Source organism: Pimephales promelas, chromosome 5, assembly GCF_988280905.1.
Source record: "Pimephales promelas chromosome 5, fPimPro1.hap1.1, whole genome shotgun sequence".
In the NCBI taxonomy this organism is placed as follows: domain Eukaryota; kingdom Metazoa; phylum Chordata; class Actinopteri; order Cypriniformes; family Leuciscidae; genus Pimephales; species Pimephales promelas.
In genome coordinates, this window is record NC_142773.1 from 24,135,627 (window position 1) to 24,156,877 (window position 21,251).

At 36.6% G+C, this 21,251-nt stretch overlaps 4 protein-coding genes across 8 annotated transcripts in view; 1 reads left to right on the forward strand and 3 right to left on the reverse strand.

The window, feature by feature from the left end:
• Positions 1-2,321: 2,321 nt before the first annotated feature.
• On the reverse strand, positions 2,322-3,081 carry ftr66 (finTRIM family, member 66). Its single transcript, XM_089131694.1, is given in 3 exon segments — positions 2,322-2,670; positions 2,672-2,955; positions 3,066-3,081. Coding segments are annotated over 3 exon segments (549 nt in total). The 3' UTR covers positions 2,322-2,421.
• Positions 3,082-4,051: 970 nt separating this feature from the next.
• LOC120465047 (E3 ubiquitin/ISG15 ligase TRIM25) lies at positions 4,052-5,134 on the reverse strand. The gene is given in 3 exon segments (XM_039654619.2): positions 4,052-4,166; positions 4,168-4,684; positions 5,119-5,134. Coding segments are annotated over 3 exon segments (648 nt in total).
• Positions 5,135-7,298: 2,164 nt separating this feature from the next.
• myadmb (myeloid associated differentiation marker b) lies at positions 7,299-11,025 on the reverse strand. Its single transcript, XM_039654556.2, has 2 exons — positions 10,892-11,025; positions 7,299-8,408 (listed from the first exon to the last, which is right to left on the reverse strand). The coding sequence occupies exon 2, from the start codon at positions 8,326-8,328 to the stop codon at positions 7,447-7,449; it is 882 nt and encodes a 293-aa protein (XP_039510490.1). The 5' UTR covers positions 8,329-8,408; positions 10,892-11,025; the 3' UTR covers positions 7,299-7,446.
• Positions 11,026-15,507: 4,482 nt separating this feature from the next.
• Positions 15,508-21,251, forward strand: part of myo9b (myosin IXb) — a 28,689-nt gene continuing 22,945 nt past the window's right edge. For 3 of the 5 annotated variants that reach the window (XM_039654793.2, XM_039654795.2, XM_039654794.2), the window contains exons 1-2: positions 15,509-15,796; positions 16,371-17,267. In XM_039654793.2, the coding sequence (XP_039510727.2) occupies positions 16,431-17,267 (837 nt within the window). In that variant the 5' untranslated portion in view covers positions 15,509-15,796; positions 16,371-16,430. Of the gene's footprint in view, positions 15,797-16,370; positions 17,268-21,251 lie in introns of all 5 variants that reach the window. The other 2 variants (XR_005618800.2, XM_039654796.2) reach the window with 1 other exon arrangement.

The following is a 21,251-nucleotide window of genomic DNA, read 5'->3' on the forward strand; positions in this document are numbered from 1 at the left end:
TTCAGGTTGCCACCTGTCCCTGTTTTCCCGGGAATGTTCTCTTTGAGCGACAGTCCCGGAAAATGTGTTCTTTGGGCTTTTGGACACGAATGGGCTTTATGCACAGCTGCACTACTTCCTGAACTTACGCCAGCTCCTTGTTTCCTGTCTGCCATTATTGGTCAAATTGATTAATTCAGGTGTGTCTGATTATTGTTGCCGTGACTACTGAGGTCAGGCACACCTGAATTAATCAATTAATCAGTGCGAGTTCAGTTGGTAGCTAGCTTTTTTAAAACTTTCTATTTACCTATTTAGTTTTGTGAAATAGGGGGAGCCGGAGAGACGGACAAGGAGGATATAACACAACAAAATCGGATGAGCCACAAGTGTCAAAGAAAAAATGATTTAAAACCTACAACTCAGACTGGGTGAAAAGAGAAAAGTTACTTACTAAGTAAAAAGTGAGATTAAACTTTAAATGATCATGCTTGGAGTTTAAAGCATTCATTGAGGGACAGCCGGGATTTCTGCAGGCAGCCAAAAGGGATGAGAAATACACCTGGAAAAATAGATGAGAAATGCCAGTCTTAGGTTGCCCAAATGTACTAAGTTAACAAACATATCAATGTTGTTTATATTCTATTATAATACATGTAATCATGTTTTAATTGCTAGCCTATCTTTCTACAAATGATTAGATTTTATAATAGATTATAATACAGTATTTACAAAAGTGTATTTATTAGGGCCTATGTAAATTAGAAGAGTGAGCTCATCTACTTCAGGGAGAGCATGCACGTTTGGTAAGAGAGGCAATAGGGAGTCCTACAACTGTTAACATAATATATTTTAAATTAATTTAGCCACCAGATGTCGCTATTTCTGTTATTTTGTCTGTAAAGCTTTGGTTGCTGTTCAAGTGTCGTGTTCTTCCTGTAGAAGCTGAGAGAAAACATGACAAGAGTTTTAGAGTTGATCACACTGTTAGACCTTACCATTTTTTAATGTTTTTTTTTTTTTTTTTTTTTACAGTAATACTGGCAACATTGTTACTACAGTGTTGTGTCTGTGTGTGTGTGTGTGTAATTTTAATAATAATAATTTAAGAATAATAATTTTAAAAAAGATTACATTCATATCACCTCTAGTGCCATCTCTGTATTTCTGTTTATGTCTAAGTTCTCTCTTATATGTTGTTGGTTCATTAATATTCAATGTATTATTTTCATACTAAGCAGAAATTAAAATTTAAAAAAGTACTAGTCCCTCTTAAGGAAAAAAAACAAGTACTAGTTCTAAATTTCTTGGCAAGTATAATTAAGTATAATTAAATACTAGACACTACTGGAATAAGTACTTGTCTAATAAATACAAACTAGTATCTAAAATATTTTTTAAAAGGTACTATTACTTAAAGAAAAAGAAGTGTCTGAAGAATAGGCACTAGTACCTAAAGCACTAGTAGCTAGTGAATAAGTACTAGTAGCATAAAAATAGATTCTGGTACTTTTTAAGGATTAAGTGTAAAAATGGCTTGCAATAGTGCGCCATTTATTCGAGTGCTTGTATTGTTAAAACACGCTAAATGCCATAAAATATCAAAGGAAATAGACTGCGTTGTGAAGAATGAGGTTGACTCTGAAAGGCAAAGAAAATATAATGATAAACATAATGTATTTTATTTTATTTGGATTTACTGACAATTTTAATCAGAACTGACAGAGAAAGTGTAAAGGCATTCAGACAATATTAGCCTCAAGGGACATTCCATGGACAGAAATAACAGCAATTCACAGTGTGTAGTAGTTTAAATGGAAAGACATCATCATGGATATAAATGTGTCACATGTGTTTGGTTGGAAAAAAATATTTTGCATAGTTTTACGATTAGGAGTATAGAATATATAAGTAGCCTACCATTTGTCAACATTATATATATATATATATATATATATATATATATATATATATAATGTTGACAAATGGTAGGCTACTTATACGTATATATATATATATATATATATATATATACATGTCTAATTATTACCATTGACATCATTTAATGCTCACTTAAAGTTAATCTTTAAAATCTTTAAAAATGTAATTACTGTTACAATTAAGTAATCATACTGATTAGGTGCCGAATTTCATTTTGATGCCTAAATTCACTTAAAATTTTAATTTACTTATTTTAGCATTTAGTACTTTATTATTAATACAATAATATAATTTGTACAAAATATTTGCATTATTTTAATGTTAGCCATTAGCTAGTTATTTACCACAACATGAAAATTCAAATTTTCATTTTGAAACTGGGCTTATGAGTCTCGGTCAAAAATATTGTGTACACTTAATAATAATTTGTGTTGATATTTCATGTAAATCTATTTTATCTTCAATATTTTACTCATTCTTTCATTCAATGCCAAATTTGCCTTACTCCAACTGACGCAGTTTGATCGAGGCTCCACAGCTCACAAACTCAAAGCCAGGGTAGAGAGGTTGTATGAATGTGGTCTGAACTCTGTGAAGGAGGGTCATATAGTCATCAATGCTGTAAAAAGCTAGTGTCCCGGCCCTATGATCTAGATAAACACCAAACTTTGACGAGCCAGGCTCTGAGATCTTATTGACAATCCTGTTGTGTCGGAAAGCATTACCTCTCCTGCCGCAGAACAAACTCCATGCAGGATTTGTCGTTGTGACCGAAGTGAGCTTCATTGCTTTCCCCTTTCCTGGCAATGTTTGTGTATGCAACAGCAATGTTTACTCCCATCCCACTCCATTCCACCTCCCAGTAGCAGCAGCCTGTCAGGCCCTCAGTGCCCAGCACCTGGCACCAGTAATCAAAGCGCTCCGGGTGGTCGAGACAGGATTGCTCTTGGCTCTGAACAGCCGTTTCTCTGTTCCCACTGGACAAAATAAGGTCCTTATGGGCTGTTAAAGGATTTAGTTGCAGCGGGCAGAAATCTGAGAAATGGATAGAGCATGTCAAAAATATTTATTCATGGTGTATTATTATTCAAATCATATAAATACATATCCGATGAGAAGTTGAAGAACACTAAGGGCTTTCGCACTGCGGAACCCTTTCATAGTTCCAAGAACTATTGGCTGAAGTACCCGGATGTTGGTGTGTTCCAACCGCAGGGACTAATTTAGTTTAGGAACTCTTTCGGATGAACTAATTTAGCTCCTTATTCAGAGTAGGGTCTAAACCAGAACTACAGGAACTATCTGTGACGTTATATTCGCGGATTGGCCGAGCGCATGCAAAACACCAGCACCGGCATAAAAAAAAACAAAAACTGTGTAAACACAGAGATTATTGCATGTATTTACTCCAGAAACTACTCATATTTTTGAGTCTTTCTTTTATTTCCCTATTCAAGGTCTTGTTAAAACTCACTAGGCTGCTTATTCTGTAAATTTTCGGCACTTTTTGTGTGAAAAAAAAGGGCGTCATCCTGCATCATCATATTATATTAGTGCGCGCGCCATCTGCTTTTCGGAAAAAAAAAGAAAAAAAAACGAAATCGAAGGGGTAAGATGGCCGCTTCATGAAGGTAGAGAAATCGGAGGAGCAGTTAGCGCACGCACTAATATAATATGATGACACAGAAACGTCAGGGCGGCGCCCGCGCCATCAGCCAATGAATTGGCGTGATTCTATAAGGGCTCCATGCAGACAATCGACACACCCGGAGGGCGTTCCCACTGCGTCTTAAGCTACGCAGCGTTGAGTAAACCTATGAAAGAGAACATACCGTTTAAAAGTTTGGGGTCAGTGAGATGTTTTTGTTTTTTAAAGAAATTAATACTTTTATTATTCAGCAGAGATATAAATTATACAGCCTCAAAAACATTGGTCAAATCAATGCCTCCTTTCTCTCACATTTTGTCCCTGTTACTCTGTTGCAACTTTTCTGTACAATGAAAGCTGTTCAAATTGAGCTGGAGTGCACTTTGGAAAATGTGCATTGCCTCTGGAAAATGATTTTGGCTTCTGAGTGTAATTTACTGTGTCTTCCATTGAGTTAAAAAAGTATCTTGTTAAATTACACACTCAAAAGGAAAACATTGTTGAAAACATTTTTTTTTTTACCTGTTTATTTGTGCTTTCCACAGCTGCTGGTACTGTATCATGACCTTTGAGGTCCTCCATCACACACAAAGGACATGCACTGTTGATCAGTTCGACAGTATATCTCCAAATATTGATGATGATGAGGACATATCTTCTCCATCTCCTGCAGGTTGAGGTTCACAGAGGCTTCAATCAGCTTGTGTTTCTTCAAGGCAGGAGATTTGTTGTGTGCTTGAAGGTGATTTTGGCAGTAAGATGCCAAACATACCAAACAAGATTTCACAGCCTTTTGTTTGATACTTGTACAGAAATCACAGGTTACACCACCTTGCATGTAATTGCTACAAATCTCAGAGTTGCCTGGAAGTTCCAGTTTCTTCGGCTTGTCCACCATATCTGCCAGTGTGGCATCGTTCAGAAAAGGCCTGGGGCTAAATGTCTGTGCACACTAGGGACAGCTGAAGACCCCCAAATTATCTTTTTGGTCCCAAAAATCATGAATGCATTCTATGCAGTACCTGTGCCCACATGGTATAGCCACTGGATCTTTTCACTGGTCTAGGCATATCGAACAGCGAAACTCTTCTGTGAACTCTTCCACTTTGTTGTCTACTGTAGGGAAATGTTTGAAATGAAATAGGGTCACTGAGAATCAGTTCGCAGTTTTGCACGGATGTTCCTGGGCCACACCCCTCAGTTCTTCCTATTTAGACGACACTGACAGATAGGTTAATGTGTGTGCCTATTGCACTGTAATTGTAATAAAAATGCTGCACTTTAAACTTTAAAGACAAATATAAAATAAAATAAAGATACTTGATTCTGAAGCACTATTTAGGGTTCCTTGCTTAGATTGCTGCACTATAAACCCGCTGAACAAACTCTACAGCAGTGTTTCTCCACCAGAGGGCCTCAAGAGGGCTTTAAATAAGCTATAACATAAGCCAAAATGTCAAAATAACAATATATTTCTTCTTTTAATTCACCCCCTTAACATTGTTCTTCTTTGCATAACCAGGATTTCTGGACAACTTGAAAATTTAGACCTGGAGGAGAAGTCATGAAAATGAATAAAATATTTAAATGTTTTTCTTTTGTTTTTCAGTTTTTTTTTTTTTGTTTCATAAAGAATTAAACATTTTCTAGTTATTCCAAGCTTGCAAATACACACTGGGTATAGATACAGATTAACTTACAGATTAATCAAGTATTCAAGTAAAAAAATGTGTAATGGTTGAAGTGGCTGCGATAAAGTACATGATACGTCTTTAATAATAATCCAACTAACAAGCAAGACATTTCACGAGTAATAGCAACCACTTGAAGACGTACAAGACTTTTTCAGAGACTTATGAAATTGAATTCAGATACAGCAAATGGAGATTTTTCAATTGAATATTCTATACTCTTTCTGTATATCAACGTTTGATTTTATTCCATTTCTTAAATTCAATTGTCTTCATTTTAGGAGAAACACATCTGGCAAAGGTGATTCACACATTCAACATAACTTAACAATCCAATCCAAGTCTCCTGAGCTGAGAAAAAGTGACCTCTGAGTAAATAAACGAAGAGTTCAGATGCAAAAGCCTCTAAATGCCATTTGAAATTTTCTTCTTTAATGATGATTTTTATCAAACTTGTATATTTAAGTTCAGTAATTTCACTTAAATAACAATTAATAGGTAATCTTCATTGCCATTTAAGTGAAATTACTGAACTTAAATATACAAGTTTGATAAAAATCATCATTAAAGAAGAAAATTTCAAATGGCATTTAGAGGCTTTTGCATCTGAACTCTTCAAATGTTCCTCTGGGTGAATGCACTATGTGAATGTTCTAGAATGTGATTCATTAGTTCAGGGATGAGTCAACAGATTTTCGGTATCTCTTTTCACACATGAGTCACTTTTAACAAAGAATGAGTAAATGGTAAGTCTAAATCTCTCCATACAATAGTAAATGAGGCTAGATCGCAGATGCACAGAGATTACGCTTGTTTTATCATAGTTTTTATTCAGAGCTTGATTACACATTCACACAACGCTGTGGTGTGTGCTGTTCTCCTCTCAGCACAGAGAGAGACACAATGCTGCATGTGCTCTCTCACTTTTTTATAATACAATGAAAACATTCTCATTCAAGCATCGAGGACTGTGTAACAGTCTGTGACAGGGACATGCAGATCCCAGAGACTTACAGAACAGCAAACAAACATTTCATTTTCTTTCATTATCACGAGGTGTGTGTAACTGATACTGTCTGCTGGTGTACAAAAAAACAGCAATGGTTCCTATAGAGATTTGACAAGAAAAATATTTGTAACATTTTCATACTTTGCAAATCCTATGCACATATATAGCAATAATATCCCGTTAATGTGAATCTAGTACAACATAACAATAACAATATATTCAAGATGTCTTCAAAGTTTAATGATATGTCCAAATATACATGTATATTCTCCTTCATCATTAATGTGTCTAAGTAAAATGAATTTGAATTTATGAATTTTGCACGGTTCATTACACTATATGGACTTGACACATATACAACAACAAAGAGCAGTGTAATGTACTGAAACATATCAAGTATTACATAGTGCAAACACAGTTTTTAACTGATGCTGATTAACCTGAATGAGCTGAAAGCTGTTATATTGTGGTATATTGTGTGTTTCTACATTCACTCAAGCAAACTCACAAAGCTATAGTAGCTAATTAAAGAATCCTTCATGCAAAGCAACTTAAAGCACAAAGAAACAAAAATAATAATAATAAAAATATTCAATGTAACAAGTGATATATATATGTATTTATATTAGGGCTGTCAAACGATTAATCGCGATTAATCACATATAAAATAAAAGTTTCTGTTTTCATAATATATGTGGGTACACTGTGTATAATTATTTTATATATATAAATACACACACATACTTGTATATATTTATATACATGCATGTGTGTGTATTTATATAAATATATATATATATTTATGTGTATTTATATATATATATATATATATATATACAAAATAATTATACACAGTGCACCCACATGTAAACAGAAACTTTTATTTTGGATGCGATTAATCACGATTAATCATTTGACAGCCCTAATATATATATATATATATATATATATAATCATTCATTTTATCCATTTGTTACATTTTTAAAAATAGTTTTTAAAAGTCGAACTTTTTTGCCCACTGTACACAGAATTGCTAAACAGGCATGACAAAAATATAGATAGCTAACGGTGAATATAGTTTATGCATTTCATTTCAACATCATTACCTTCCAACCCACTTCCTTCTTTTTGCCTTTTAACTCTTTGCCTTCTTCTTGTATTATTTTTAGCTAAACCCCTTAAACAGTAACAAAAACCAGCCTGGCTGAGTAGATGAGATCAGCCAGATAAAGAATGAAGTTGAGAGCGCTGAGCACCGAGATGGCCAGCAGCTTGTCCCACGAGCAGAGCCCGGTGCTGGAGCCACAGCTGTTGGGTCTGTGGCTTTGGCCTCCGTGCTTATTGTCAAACTTATATATGGGCCAGATGATGGTGGCGGACAGATACAAGCCCACAGCCAGGAGGGCATATGAAGACAGGAAGCGGGCGAAGGAGAAGGGCAGGCAACCCGTGCACTCTCCTACGCACATCACGATGATGGCTGCCGAAAAGATGAAGCAGATGCAGTACACGGCCAGGCACCACTTGGTCGCCGCATTCTGGTCATACGATATCGGCTCGCTGATAAAGACGAATATAATGCAGGCGACGAAGGTCTCGCACACCTTTAGCAGCCCTGGTGCTGTGGCCATGTAGCCAGCCACCTCTCCCGGACGAGCCTTACTGAGACTCACCTCGCTTAAGTACGCGATGGTGGCGAGGCAAGAGAATACGGTTGATGCAATGCGGCAGTTGATCATCTCACTGCGACCAGCAAAGCCTTTCAGGAAGTAAAGGGGGAATATAATCGAAGCGGAGAGGCAGAGGAGGGAGGCGTAGCAGGCGAACGTGATGGGAAAGTTCTTCCATGAGACAGGGGCGCGGGTCTGGAGGCCAAACATTTCCACTAAGATTATCAGAAGAGTTCCAACAAAACTGAAACTCCAGCAGAACACGCACCAGTCACCCGTGCCGTGGGTTAGACCCGCTCCATAAAGAGCTACACTGAATGCTACACAGGCGAAAACCATGGCAGCCACACGGGCCCACAGGAGAGGTGAGGAACGCAGCACCACCGCCATGATGGACTCACAAAAAGACGATTTACAGGCCAATTAATGTCAACTGTGAGTAACAGGAAACTCTGTCTCTTCTTCGTTGTCTAGGAAAAATGAAGAAAAAGTAATCAGTCAGTAGGAGAAAAACACAATATGAACAAAACATTTAATAGATTTCTCACATATTAAAAGGAGAGTTCACACAAACATTACAATTCTGTCATCTCTGCAACTCATGCCGTTGCAAACCTGCTTTTTCCTCTTTGGAACAGAAAAATCAAAGATATTTTGATCCAGACATATTTATCAAAACATATTTGATATGTTGAGCTGCATCTTGAACATTTATGCATTTAGTAGAAATGTTCCAAAACAAGCTCAAAATCTAAATATCAAACGTTTATTTTGAGCCAGTTTTCGAAAACATATTGTTTTCGTTTTTCATGCGTCTCCTAGCAAAAGCAAACAGATGCATATGTATGTGTAATTTTTTATGTATGATGCCACATATTATAAAAAAATCATGTGTTGTGGTCTAGGGTTAGGGTTTGCAACAACATGAGTTTGAGTAAATGATGACCTGAATTTTAATATTAAGGCTGAGCTGTTAATCTGTGATTACAATCATTTCAATTATGGTCACATGTTCAAATTCCCCAGAATAATAAGTCATTCATGCAAATTAAATGGTCACATACTGAATAAATTAGGTGCTCTACAACAAAACGTCTCTGAGACTTATTCAGGATTCCAGACTGGGAGTCAGTGAAATCATCTCAGTAATGTATTCGAGCTATTTAGACCAACTCGTCACAAGCGAGACCTTTACTCAACCCTACAGTCCATCTGTCATCAACCTTGTGGGAGGAGCCAGATAGGCTAACAATTGGAGCATTGAGGCCCAGTCCCAGCCCTCCTACACAGTTCTGTAACAGCCAGGAATACCTCCTTCATCTTGTCGAGAGGTTCAAGTAAACAATAGAGACATGCGTGTTTACATTTTCAGGGTTAAGTGGACAGAGGAGAACATAGTAAGGAAATGAGGGACAAAAAGTGTTAAAAATGTTGTAAAAAAAAGCATAAAGTCAGCAGATGCATTCAGACCCACATATGGACAGACAGCAGAGGGGTTTGAAAAAGCATGCTCTTTCACCTCACAACGACTCATATTTTAAACACGGGCGGGAATAACTTAGCTGTGAGTCATTTATCCCTTGCTCCCTCCTTTTTTCCCTCTCTGCCTCTCTTACGCTCTTTCTCTGCCTAGTGTCAAATTTTCCAACTTGCTGATCTATTCCAGATGTTCTGCATCCCATCAAACAGTAAAATGAGAGGGATGTGCCTGGTGTTTTCCACTCAATCCCCCCAACCTCTCTTTCCTTACTTGCAGTTCACACCCCTTTAAAACTTTTTCTCTTTTTATACTCCTCTCGTTCCCTTTCAGAATTGGTTACTTCAGAAAAAGAACGGTGAAAGGAGTTTCTCCTTGCTTTAAACCTTCTCCTTCTCCTCAAAACCTTCTCCTTGCTTTAGTTTTGTCATCCACTCATGGCTATATAACATGATGTGATGATATAATTATGCTGCTGAATTCAATGCGGTACACAATTAATTAAATTTCTCCGTCAGCAGCAGAAATATGTCGAGGAAAAAAAAAAGAAATCAGGAAACACATCTGAGAAAACATGACATAGCTTGGAGAGTTCGACACAGACCTAGAGGTCTGATGTCTGAGACATGCCATATAGGTCATAGGCTATAACTACATTTTCTCTCTTAATCTGGTTACAGTGCTGTTGTTTGTCTGTACAGAAAAAAACAAGCTCTCTACAATCCCTGGTGCAGAAAGAAGTGGAAAAAAATGAGGGGGCCAGCTATATTTACTGCCAAAATATTGCAAAATTTTTCCTGCTTGGTCTTATTAAGACCTAATGGAAGGAAAAGCATTATTTCAAATGGAAAACATAGAATTAAATTAATTTTATGTAGGCTATTATGGAAGCAGTGAATCAAAACAAATTGTATCAAATGAACGGATCAATTGAATAAACTGGCATAAAGCAACAGGACAATTACATTTAGCTGGAAATGAGATCACCATCCTGCCAGACACGACAAGTGGGCGCGCCTGCCCATGTGCCCCACCCTTTCATTCAGGATACATGAATTTTACTTTAAAAACTTTTAAAAGTCAGAAAGTCAAGTAGGCTAAATAAATATAGAAAAGTATATTTCTGTCTCCGTCATCATTCAAGATGCAAAATTTCCACATACGAGCGCGCAACACGTGACGGGTGCGTAATGGATTTGACATTTTATTTAATTTTATCTGACCATCGCTACGGATGCACACTACGCCACAATCAAAGTCTGAAGGAATACAATAATGTACAATGTATAATATAAAGCATTTTTATCGCCATCATCAGGATCAAGAACGCAAGTAAAACACACTCTCTAGTAATGGCAATAAAAGAATGTAACGTTAGGCTAGCCTACGTCAGTAACCAATAAACATAACGGTGCTGGCTGCTCGAAACGTCTGCTTTTAAAGATGAAAGTAAACTATCCTCTGCCTCTTTCTTACCCTTGTCCCGTTATCGTTCTCTCGAAGTGCTCAGTCTGAAACAAGTAGGCGCGGTCTTGTATCTGACTTTTCAATCAGTGAGGACTAGTGAGGAGACTTTAAACCATGTTTCTGAGGGATACCCCTCCAGCCACCCCCCATCCGCCCATATGCCAAATTAGGTAATATGTTCTCTCTCTCTCTCTCTCTCTCTCTCTCTCTCTCTCTCTCTCTCTCTCTCACTCTCAATCTCTTCGGCTCTTTCTTCAACCCTCTCAAATAAACTGAAAATGCTCCTCACAAAAAAATTCTGAGCATGAGCAGACGATTTACTTAATCATTCATGCAATAGCTAACTCAACTGAATTCAGCCAAAGAAAAATACTGTATTCAGTACAGAGTAGCCTAGGCCTTTAGTATTTTCTTTTTTTATTGACTAAACTTAACTGAACTAAACTTCACCACCTTTCATATTCTATCCCAGGATAGGATAACAAGAAATCTGACCTATCAGTCATCTTGTCTAAAAACGATATAAATACTGTTCTTTTCTCACACAAACCACTCGTTTCGTGTCTTACGTCATCAATGTGTACTTACATTTACGAGTCATTAAATCATGTTTAATTTGCACCTCTGTGCATGCTCTTTGAGGTGGTGACCATAGACCTCGATTATATGACTGTCAGACAAGAACGGTTTGACCTAAAAATATCAAAATTGAAAATACTGTGGAAACAAAGATACATCTTGGATGCCCTTGAGGTAAGCTAAAACATATCAAAAATTAATTTCAAAGTGAACTATCCCTTTAAAGAGATAGTTCACCCAATTATTTACTCACCCTCAAGTTGTTTTAAACATGAGCCATGTTCTTTCTTCTGCTGAACACAAAAAGGATATCTTGAAGAATGTTGGTAACCAAACTGTTGCCAGTCCTCATTGACTTCTAAAGAATAGAAGAAGAAAAAAATACTGTGGAGGTCAAAGGGGACCAGAATCTGTTTGGTTACCTACAACATTCTTCAAAATATCTTCTTTTGTGTTCAACACAAAAAAGTAATGCATATAGTTTTGGAACAACCAAACTCTTGAGGGTGAGTAAATGGTGACATAATTGTCATTTTTGGGTGAACTAATTCCAACTGCAAGTTATAGCCCCATTTTATTAATGCATGCTATTTGTCACACGTTAAAGAAAGATTTGTCAAGACAAAAGTAATTTAGTGGGCTTATCATGGATATTATTGATGATAAATATCACATTCTCATTTGCAAGTAGGCTACTTTACCAAAAAAAAGTCATAAACTAAATATCCCAAATGGGTTTATAAGGAGGGTGTCAATAGTGAAAAGAAGTACATGTATATCTATTTTTACATATATTTCTACAAAATGACTGTACATGTTATAAGATTGGGATGGTGTAAAACCATAATTCACATGCATAACCTAAAAATCCACAACCTTTAAAACCATAAACCACTAAATGCGTGCTCTGGTAAAAAGTTCACACAAAGTTATCTTCTATAACATCTACCTCTTGGTATTTATTTCAGTTGCTAGGGTGCAGAGAGCATGTTACTATGGAAACCAGATGTTTGTTTATGCTGTAATATGGTTAGAGTGATGTGTGATTCAGAGCACATGTCCGCTCGCTGAGAACCGCTGCAAAAAGCGGAAAGTGATTCCCCTCTCTCTTCTAACCACTTCCTCACAAGATGCTATGTCACACATAGAGAGTGAAAATATATACAGAGAGAGGTGAGACATGAAGAGATGAGACAGGAAGAGCGAAGCAGAGTATTAATGATAAAAATAAAATGCCCATTTCATATTCTCTTCTGATTCGACAATCATATGTATTTATGGAATTCTATAAGTTTGTAACAAAAAACAAACAAACAAACAAACAAAAAAACATTACATTACATAAAAGGATCACATTGTGATAAAGCACACAAAGATGAAGACTCGGGCAAACAGTCTTTAATAAACTCCAAACTCCAGATAAATCCAAGACTTTAAGAACAGGTAATCAAAGAAAACAGAACCTTAACACAAACGAGACCAGACAAATGAGACCTGAAAAGACTGCAACTTAAATACAAGGTAAATAATGGTAGAATGGCAAACACCTGTGCAGGTGTTTTAAAAAATGTTCAGCATTAGAGTGTTTAATCAGACTGAAAGATTTATTTATCGAATTATTCATTATCAAACAGAACAACAAACTGTAATGGCATGTATATTTATAACACTATACTTTGTATTTTATTTGGTAAACAATAATATAATAATAATATATTATAATATATAATAGTCTATAAACGTGGATTTACAATGCCCATGACCGTTAATACACATCATAACAGTCTTAGTCCAGTCATTTAAAGCCAAAATGGGGGTCAACCTAGAACAAATGGACACAGAGGCAAACTCAACTGATTTTGAATCCTCAATATGTCCTGAGTAAGGAAAAATAAGTCCAGAAGAATTCCATTTGGGGAAAGTTTTGAAAAAGACCCAAATATAGCCTATCCATACACCTATTCATTATTTTTCTCCTGTGAATAGGGTAAAAATGTTAACATTTAGATATCACCATGAAAATGATGTGGAAAAAAATGATGTGAAAGTGGATTATTTACATCAAGACAAACAAAAAATGTATCACAAGTTTTTTGAAATTGGTTGTTAACATAGACAAACAGTGCATAATCTAATTACATATGTACTAATTTGCATAAATACAGTAACACAACATATCTAAACATTGGGAATAGCCAGGTGAAAATGTCTTGTAGAATCTTGTTGACATATAACAGTAAAAGACTATAGAGGCAAACAAATGTCACCATAAGGGGCAGAGATTCAGTCTTACATTTAAGATCCACTCACTCACTCAGGTAAGAAAGATTTATTTTTGTTTCTCACATGGATTGATTGTTTGACCCAGATACTTTTTATTTTACATACCTTTTGTCTTCTGCATTATCCTTACCTGTGTCTCCTGTTCTTGCCTCAGACTCATCCCCCAGAAACAGTCGCGCGGACCCAGCCCCAAACCCATCTCTGCAATAATAATTAATAAAGACTGGTTTCTTCCTGCCTCTATGTACTAATGCTCATGGATGGCTATACCCAATGTTTAGATCTGTTGTGGTAATATTATGCACCACTTGTCCATGTAAACAAACAATTTAAAAAAACTTTTGTTTGTCTTGATTTAAGTAATTTTCATGGTAATAAGGTTACATTTTTCAGTTCAGTTCAGTTCAGTTCAGAAAAAAATCAGTTGAGTTTGTTTCTGTTGCAATTTGTTATACCTTTTTTCATAAAATGACTGGACTATCAAGGATCCATAGTGAGAGACCATTGAGACCTTCTTGAAGGGAAGGGATTGGTGTTGTATGCTACCACCTACCGGTGAGAACCAAACACACATGGTGAAGTACGGACACTAACCCAGGACGTTTTAAACACACACACACACACACACACGCACACGCACACGCACACGCACACGCACACGCACACGCACACGCACACGCACACACACACACACACACACACACACACACACACACACACACACACCAATATATGACTTGAATTGGGGTACATTTCAAGCAGAGAAAGAAAACAAAAATAGTATGTTTTAGCCTATATAGAATGCTGTTTTTTTTAATTCAACATTTTCAATATCTTGTAAGATTTAAAAAATATTAAGACTGAACATCAATGTAGGCTACAATACAGACAAATCTGTCGACTCTGTTATAGACAAATTGGGTTGACAATAACAGAGTTGACGATAGTTGCTGTGCTGTTGCTCAAAATGCTAACCTCAAACCAGATACCACATGGCAAGCCAAGTCTAAAAACAGAATTTTATGGGTTTCCGCCATATTATCGTTTTTAGAAAGTGAATGAGAGATTCACTGCAATATCACAATAATAGATTTGACAAATAGGCCTACTTAATTTCCTATTGGTGTTTCCTAAACATTTTTTTACAACTTAATGAGAGAAGAATAATGACATCTGCTTCACTACTTTCCAGAATTTCACACCAGAGGAAGTGACATCCCTTGGTGCAATTCACATGCTTTTTTCTACAAATCCTTTGGAGGGTTTATTTTGTTTTATAACAGAGGTAACAGAGTTGACCAGAACGTAGGGACAGACACAAAATCAATTTTTTTTTATTAATTAAATTGCATAGAATATATATTTTCTGTAGGCTATTATTTTTAATTGTTTATATAACTTAATAGAGTAAACTCAAAACATATTTTAAAATTAGACTTGATTGTGTCATGATAATTCAAGTTGAATGTATGAATCAGGAGGCAGAGACAGTCAATAATAGATGGAGTGAGTCATTTAGTTAATATTTCCAATTTAATATTTAACTTTTATATATAGCCTAGGCTATATTTTTTCCGTTTTTTTTTTTCTTCTTTTCTTTCTTTCTTTACAGAGACTTTTTAGAGGGGTACTGGATCTTGAATGGGAATAGTTTGTGTTTACATTTGCAGGTGTGTCCGTGACAACTGCAATGGCATTTTGAATGCAGGCGAGGGCAGCGTGTCATCATCACACACATCAGCTGCAATTAAATCACACTGTAGGCTATTCGATGTCAGGAAGTAACAAGCCGCCAGCGTCGTCAACATTCTGGAGGCAAGATACTACTCTTCCTTATTTGTCGTTGAAGATTTCTCCGTGTCAGTCACTTTTGGGTGTTAACAGAATCTTAATTGTTTACCTGTGCCGTGTATGTCAGTTTATCGTGTCCGGTTACGCAGTAATGCAGGTGGAAGGCTTTTACGAGTAGTTTTGTATGTAAAGCACGACAGGATTTTTTTCCATGTTGGAAAGGACTCCGCTGTGGAACTCAACGAGGGTGTTTTGAAACAGGTAGATTTATTGTTGTTATTTTGATATAGGCTACTTTCATGTTTTTAATTGCCAATATCTTCAAATACAACTATAGTCATATTTTCTTAACTGTAAGTAACGTTAGTTGGTTTAAAAACGTTACCTCCTAACATTTATGCGTTTTTATTGCGCTGTTTTATATTGAAATACATTTGCTATGCGAGGATGGATTTTTTACATTTGTATTTTTCTTTAAAAATCATCATAATAATAAGTATATGTAAAAAATATATAATTATTACACAACCTGTGCCTTTCTATGTTCCGAAGATTTAAGAAAATATCACTTTTACTTAAATGTTAACATGGTTAACACATAGTCACATGGAACAGGAAATAATCAACCAGATAAAAATAGTAAAGAATAAATATAAACAGCAGTACTTTGAAAATATTTTGTTTATTATTAATTTAAAACTGTTAAATTTTGTTTGTGTCACAGTTTATGCTTATTTATTTACTGCTAACAGTTCCCACATTAGACAAGTTTGTACATGTACACTGGTGGTCTAACTGCTGTTTCTCGCTCAAACTTAAATTCTTTCTTCACCAGATCCTTATCATGCTGTACTGTGCACTGCGGTATGCTGATGCATGTTTGTGCGTTTAAAGAATGAATGACACCAACTGCAAGGGTACAAGCTGCCAGGATGAAATGGTCCACTCTCTGCAAATTTACCCCAGGTTGTCCATCAAACCTGGGCAAGGATGCACCCTCAGGGTCCCAAAAGAGGCAACAGTTGCCACTGTCATCAAGATGGCTCTCACCACACTTAGCTTGGACACATCCAAGCCTTACATCCTTGTGGAGGTCCAAGAGCATGGTGGAGAGGAGTGGGTCCTTGAACCAAGCGATCTGCCTGTCCAAAGAGTCCTGCTCTGGCCTAGAAAGGCCCAAGATAAGCACTCTCAAAGTGATGGATACTATTTCGCCCTTCAAGAGGGATGCAAGGATGGATCCATCCAGTATGAGGTAATGACGTCTGTACGGCGAGAAAAAGTAGCTCAGGGACTTGTGACTCGGGGTTTCGTTGCGCAGCAGCCTCAGGAATATGACGATTTATGTAACCTCCCCGAGCTGACAGAGGAGAGCATCTTGGGAACCCTAAGACATCGCTTCCACAATCAGAAGATCTACACATTTGCGAGCAACATTCTTATTGCTGTCAACCCCTTTAAGTTTCTCCCCATCTACAATCCCAGATATGTCAAGATGTATGAGAACCACACTCTGGGCAAGCTAGAACCTCACATCTTTGCCATTGCGGATGCAGCCTTCCACACAATGCTGAACAAACAGGTTAACCAGTGTATCGTCATCTCTGGAGAGAGTGGTTCTGGTAAAACACAAAGCACCAACTTCCTTATCCACTGCCTGACTGCCCTCAGCCAGAAGGGCTATACTAGTGGAGTGGAGCGAACTATCCTGGGGGCAGGCCCTGTGCTTGAGGTGAGTTCTGCTCTTGGTTTGAGGTTTATTTTCTACTTTGAGCAATCTAGTTGTATTAGAAATTTTGAGACTCTGATGTAATTGCTGTTTTATCAGGATTATGTCCGTTGGATGAATGGTGGCTATTTTTGCCTTGTTCAGGGTTTAGCAATAACTATGGGATTTTTTTGCACTTCAAGAGACTTTGTCATTTCCACCACATTTCAAATTATGCATTAGGGGTTTAATTTAATTTAATAGGGTTTCTGTTATGGAAATAATGGACATAAGTTGAGATCAGCTTCAAGTTCAGGCCGAGACCTGCGTAGGTTGAGTCTAAAGGTGATTATACACAGGGGAACTTGCAATGTTGGAAAAATGTTGCAAAAAAACGGGCAAAATTAGGTGAGACACAGGGCCCACGAATGTTGTTGTTTAAGAGTACATTTGTGAGTCAGCTCAAACTTTAGCATCCATCTTTTCACATGCAATAGAAGTTCACTCTGTCTCTGTGTGCATCTCACAACAGTTGTAAGCGAGCGATTTATAGATTACTGTAACAGAATTTCCTAATTGAAGATAGTTAACTCCACATCAGCAACATAAATTCATCAACTAACCATTCAGAGTATCCTGTTGCATTCTACATGTTGTCTCTTCTTGAGCCTCTCCATCTTTGTCTGACTCTGTTTTAACATTAAAGGCATTTTAGCGTATCTGCGTGAGAAATTTGGAGCTCTAAACATAAAGTCTTGAAACCCCGCCCTCTGCAGCAGCTCATTTGCATTTAAAGGGTCAGGCAAAAAAAAAAATAATAATACAGTGCGTTTTTGCAAACACCTTAAAAAGTGACAAATTTAAAATGCTATATAGCAATATCTGTGGGGTATTTTGTGCTAAAACTTCACACACACTCACACACATTCTGTGGACATCAGAGATTTATTTTACATCTTGTGAAAATGGCATTTGACCATGACATGACAATACCAAGACCAGTCCATGACAACCAAGACCATGGAAATAACATCTTGAACTCAGACTTGAGACGCTCCCCTATGTCTCGCTAATGCTCATTTCATAGGTAGCATTTTTTTCATATTTTTTCTTTATAAGCAAAATTTAATAACATTTTCATTACACAGGTCAGTTTTATTTTTCAGTATTATTTATATACTTTTATAGTATTATTAATATTTAGCATTTCTTTTTTCAATTTTCCATTTTATTTAACATTTATTTTAAATTTATTTTTTTTGTCATTTGATATATAATATGTATATATATATGTGTGTGTGTGTGTGTGTCTGTGTGTATGTATACTTTTATTTTAATTTCAGCTTTAGTTTTTAGTAATCAAACTTATTTATTTGAGATATTTGCCGAAGCAACATTTCTAATTTCTTATATAATTTTTTATAAAAATCTACCTCCTGGACAAAAAAAGTACCTGACATTGAAGAAATACCTCAACAAATGCAATTAGATTCACTAATTAAAGGGCACCTATGATGCAAAATTCACTTTTACATGGTGTTTAAAATGTGTGTTGGCAGTGTGTGAGCAAAACCACCCTAGAATGATAAAAATCCACCCAGTGTTTTTTTTACAATCTCAATAAATCAAATGCACTGTCTCAGAACGAGCTGTTCTAAGATTCAGCTCTTTTTGACAGTGTGGTTGTGGCATAGACCCCGCCCTCGGTGATCTGTACAGCATCCTCCATTGTTTCAATGACAGCCGGTAATGTCTCTTGGAAACATTAGTGTTCAGTTGTGGGATGGGATGTAATAATTATGACATACATATAGTTTTCACTTACTTCCGACATCAGAGCTACTGAAAACACAGTGGATGTATTGTATTTTGGAAGTTTAAGTGGCGCCTTTCCTTCGTAAATAAGTTTGTTTGAGCGAATCATTTTCTGACTGACTATTTTGTGAATGAGGGTCAATTCAAAGCAGGTCTTGCTTCAGAGTTAATCCTCAAGAGTGGATCGTTGTCTACTGTTTGCGATCCACCGTCACCTCAGTAAGAGTATTTTACGATTTTTGAACAAATAGTCATTTCAGTTGATTTCAGTCAATTCAACAACAAATGTGTCTAAAGTTGTTGTCGTCGTAGGATGTCTGTCTGTGCATATAATTTAAACCTTGTTTGTATAGTGTGAACCACACGTTTATAAATATATATATTTTTAAAGATATTGTATTAAAAACTGCAGATATGTTCTTGTTCTATAGCCATCTACTCACATTTGCCACAGAAGCACTTGTATAAATGTAATTTTGCTTGTACGTAGCAAACTTTATAACAAACGTGTATGTAGTTTCAAAAATTGCGCCAACATTAGTGTTCGTGTGTGTCTGTGTGTGTGTGTTGCACAATAATTTCAAAGGGGACGCAATTACAACTCCATAAGTACATAAATGTATCAAATAACCATACCGAGACGTACTGGTCCATTCTCTTTTGTTTTTATTCTGCGGGAGTCTCTTCGTCATCTGGGTCTGATCAGAGACTATTTATATATTCCGATTCAAACATGTACGGCTAAATGACAGCAGGTCTCTCACTCTCTCAGCCCTTTTGCTTATGACTGCCATAGGTATGCAAGTGACGCCCTCATCCAAAGGCAGGGTGGGGATGTGCAGCTCATTTGAATTTAAGGTGTTGCACACCAAAGAAGCTCATTTTAAAACAGGCCCCAAAATGACATTTTCAAATGGTTATAATAAATTAACTGTGAGGTATTTTGTGATGAAACTTCACAAATATATTCTGGGGACACCCGAGACCAATATTACATCTTGTAAAAAGGGGCATAATAGGTTCCCTTTAAGGTTTGTTTTTTTCCTGTTCACTTTGTATCTTGTCTATAACTATGGTCTCATGATTTATTATTGGGTTGCAGCTTGACTCATCTCAATATGAAGAGTTCAGATGCAAAACCCTCTAAATGCCATTTGTAATTTTCTTCTTTAATGATGATTTTTATCAAACTATATTTAAGTTCAGTAATTTCACTTAAATAACAATTAATAGGTAATTATCATTGCCATTTAAGTGAAATCACTGAACTTAAATATACAAGCTTGATAAAAATTATCATTCTAGAAGAAAATTTCAAATGGCACTTAGAGGCTTTTGCATCTGAACTCTTCATATCTTGATGTACTGATAAAGAGTCTCTTTTAAGCGGAAATGATGACCTCTGTGCAGGAAATGGCTTCTTGCCCTCTCGTATTTTGCATGCTTTTAACGGTTCATGTTAAAGACTGTTAACAGTGTAACTCTAAAGTTTGATACTGTCCTTAAATCAAATTCAACAAATTGTGTAAGAATGGTTCCCCCTTCCTCCCTTAGACATGGTCAAATAAGGATCTAGAAACCATTCGGCCACGCCACAAGCAAGGGGACTTTCACATAGCTTCCTCTGCATCTCCCAGGGAAAAGGGGACTCCGAAACAGACCTCTGTCTCCTTGAGCACTTTAAATAGACACTGTAGAGTCGCAGTTTAAGCGTTTCAACACACTCTGATATTTTTAGGTGTTACCATTGTTAATGCATAAACAATGAAGTGAATTCACAACACTCTCAGGAGTTTGAGTTTTTCCACTGTTTATATAATGTGTTCATTACAAGTTTGGTATATCTCTGAACAGTCCACTTCCTACATTTCCTGTTCAGAATTTAGTATGAAGTGCCACTAATGTACTAATGAGGTTCTGCTGAGGGAATAGCTCATAATTCATAGGGTTTTCTTTACTGTGGCCTTTACTTTAGTCCCGCCCCCTTAAACTGAGCTGTCAGTCATCGTTTGTCATACACTGACTAACTGGGATTCTCAATCTGATCCGAAACCGGTCAAACAAGTTCTCTGTTTTTCTTAAAAGCTTTCTTTTTATCAGCTTGTCCACGCCCCTCTCAGTTCTGCAGTTTTGCTCACAAAGAAAGTAAATGGATAAGAGGAACAAGCGACGTGTGTTATGCCTTGGGGTTTT

What these genes read in the sequence shown, in the direction of transcription:
- myadmb (XM_039654556.2), bottom strand. Translation starts at nt 8,328, where the DNA reads ATGGCGGTGGTGCTGCGTTCCTCACCTCTCCTGTGGGCCCGTGTGGCT.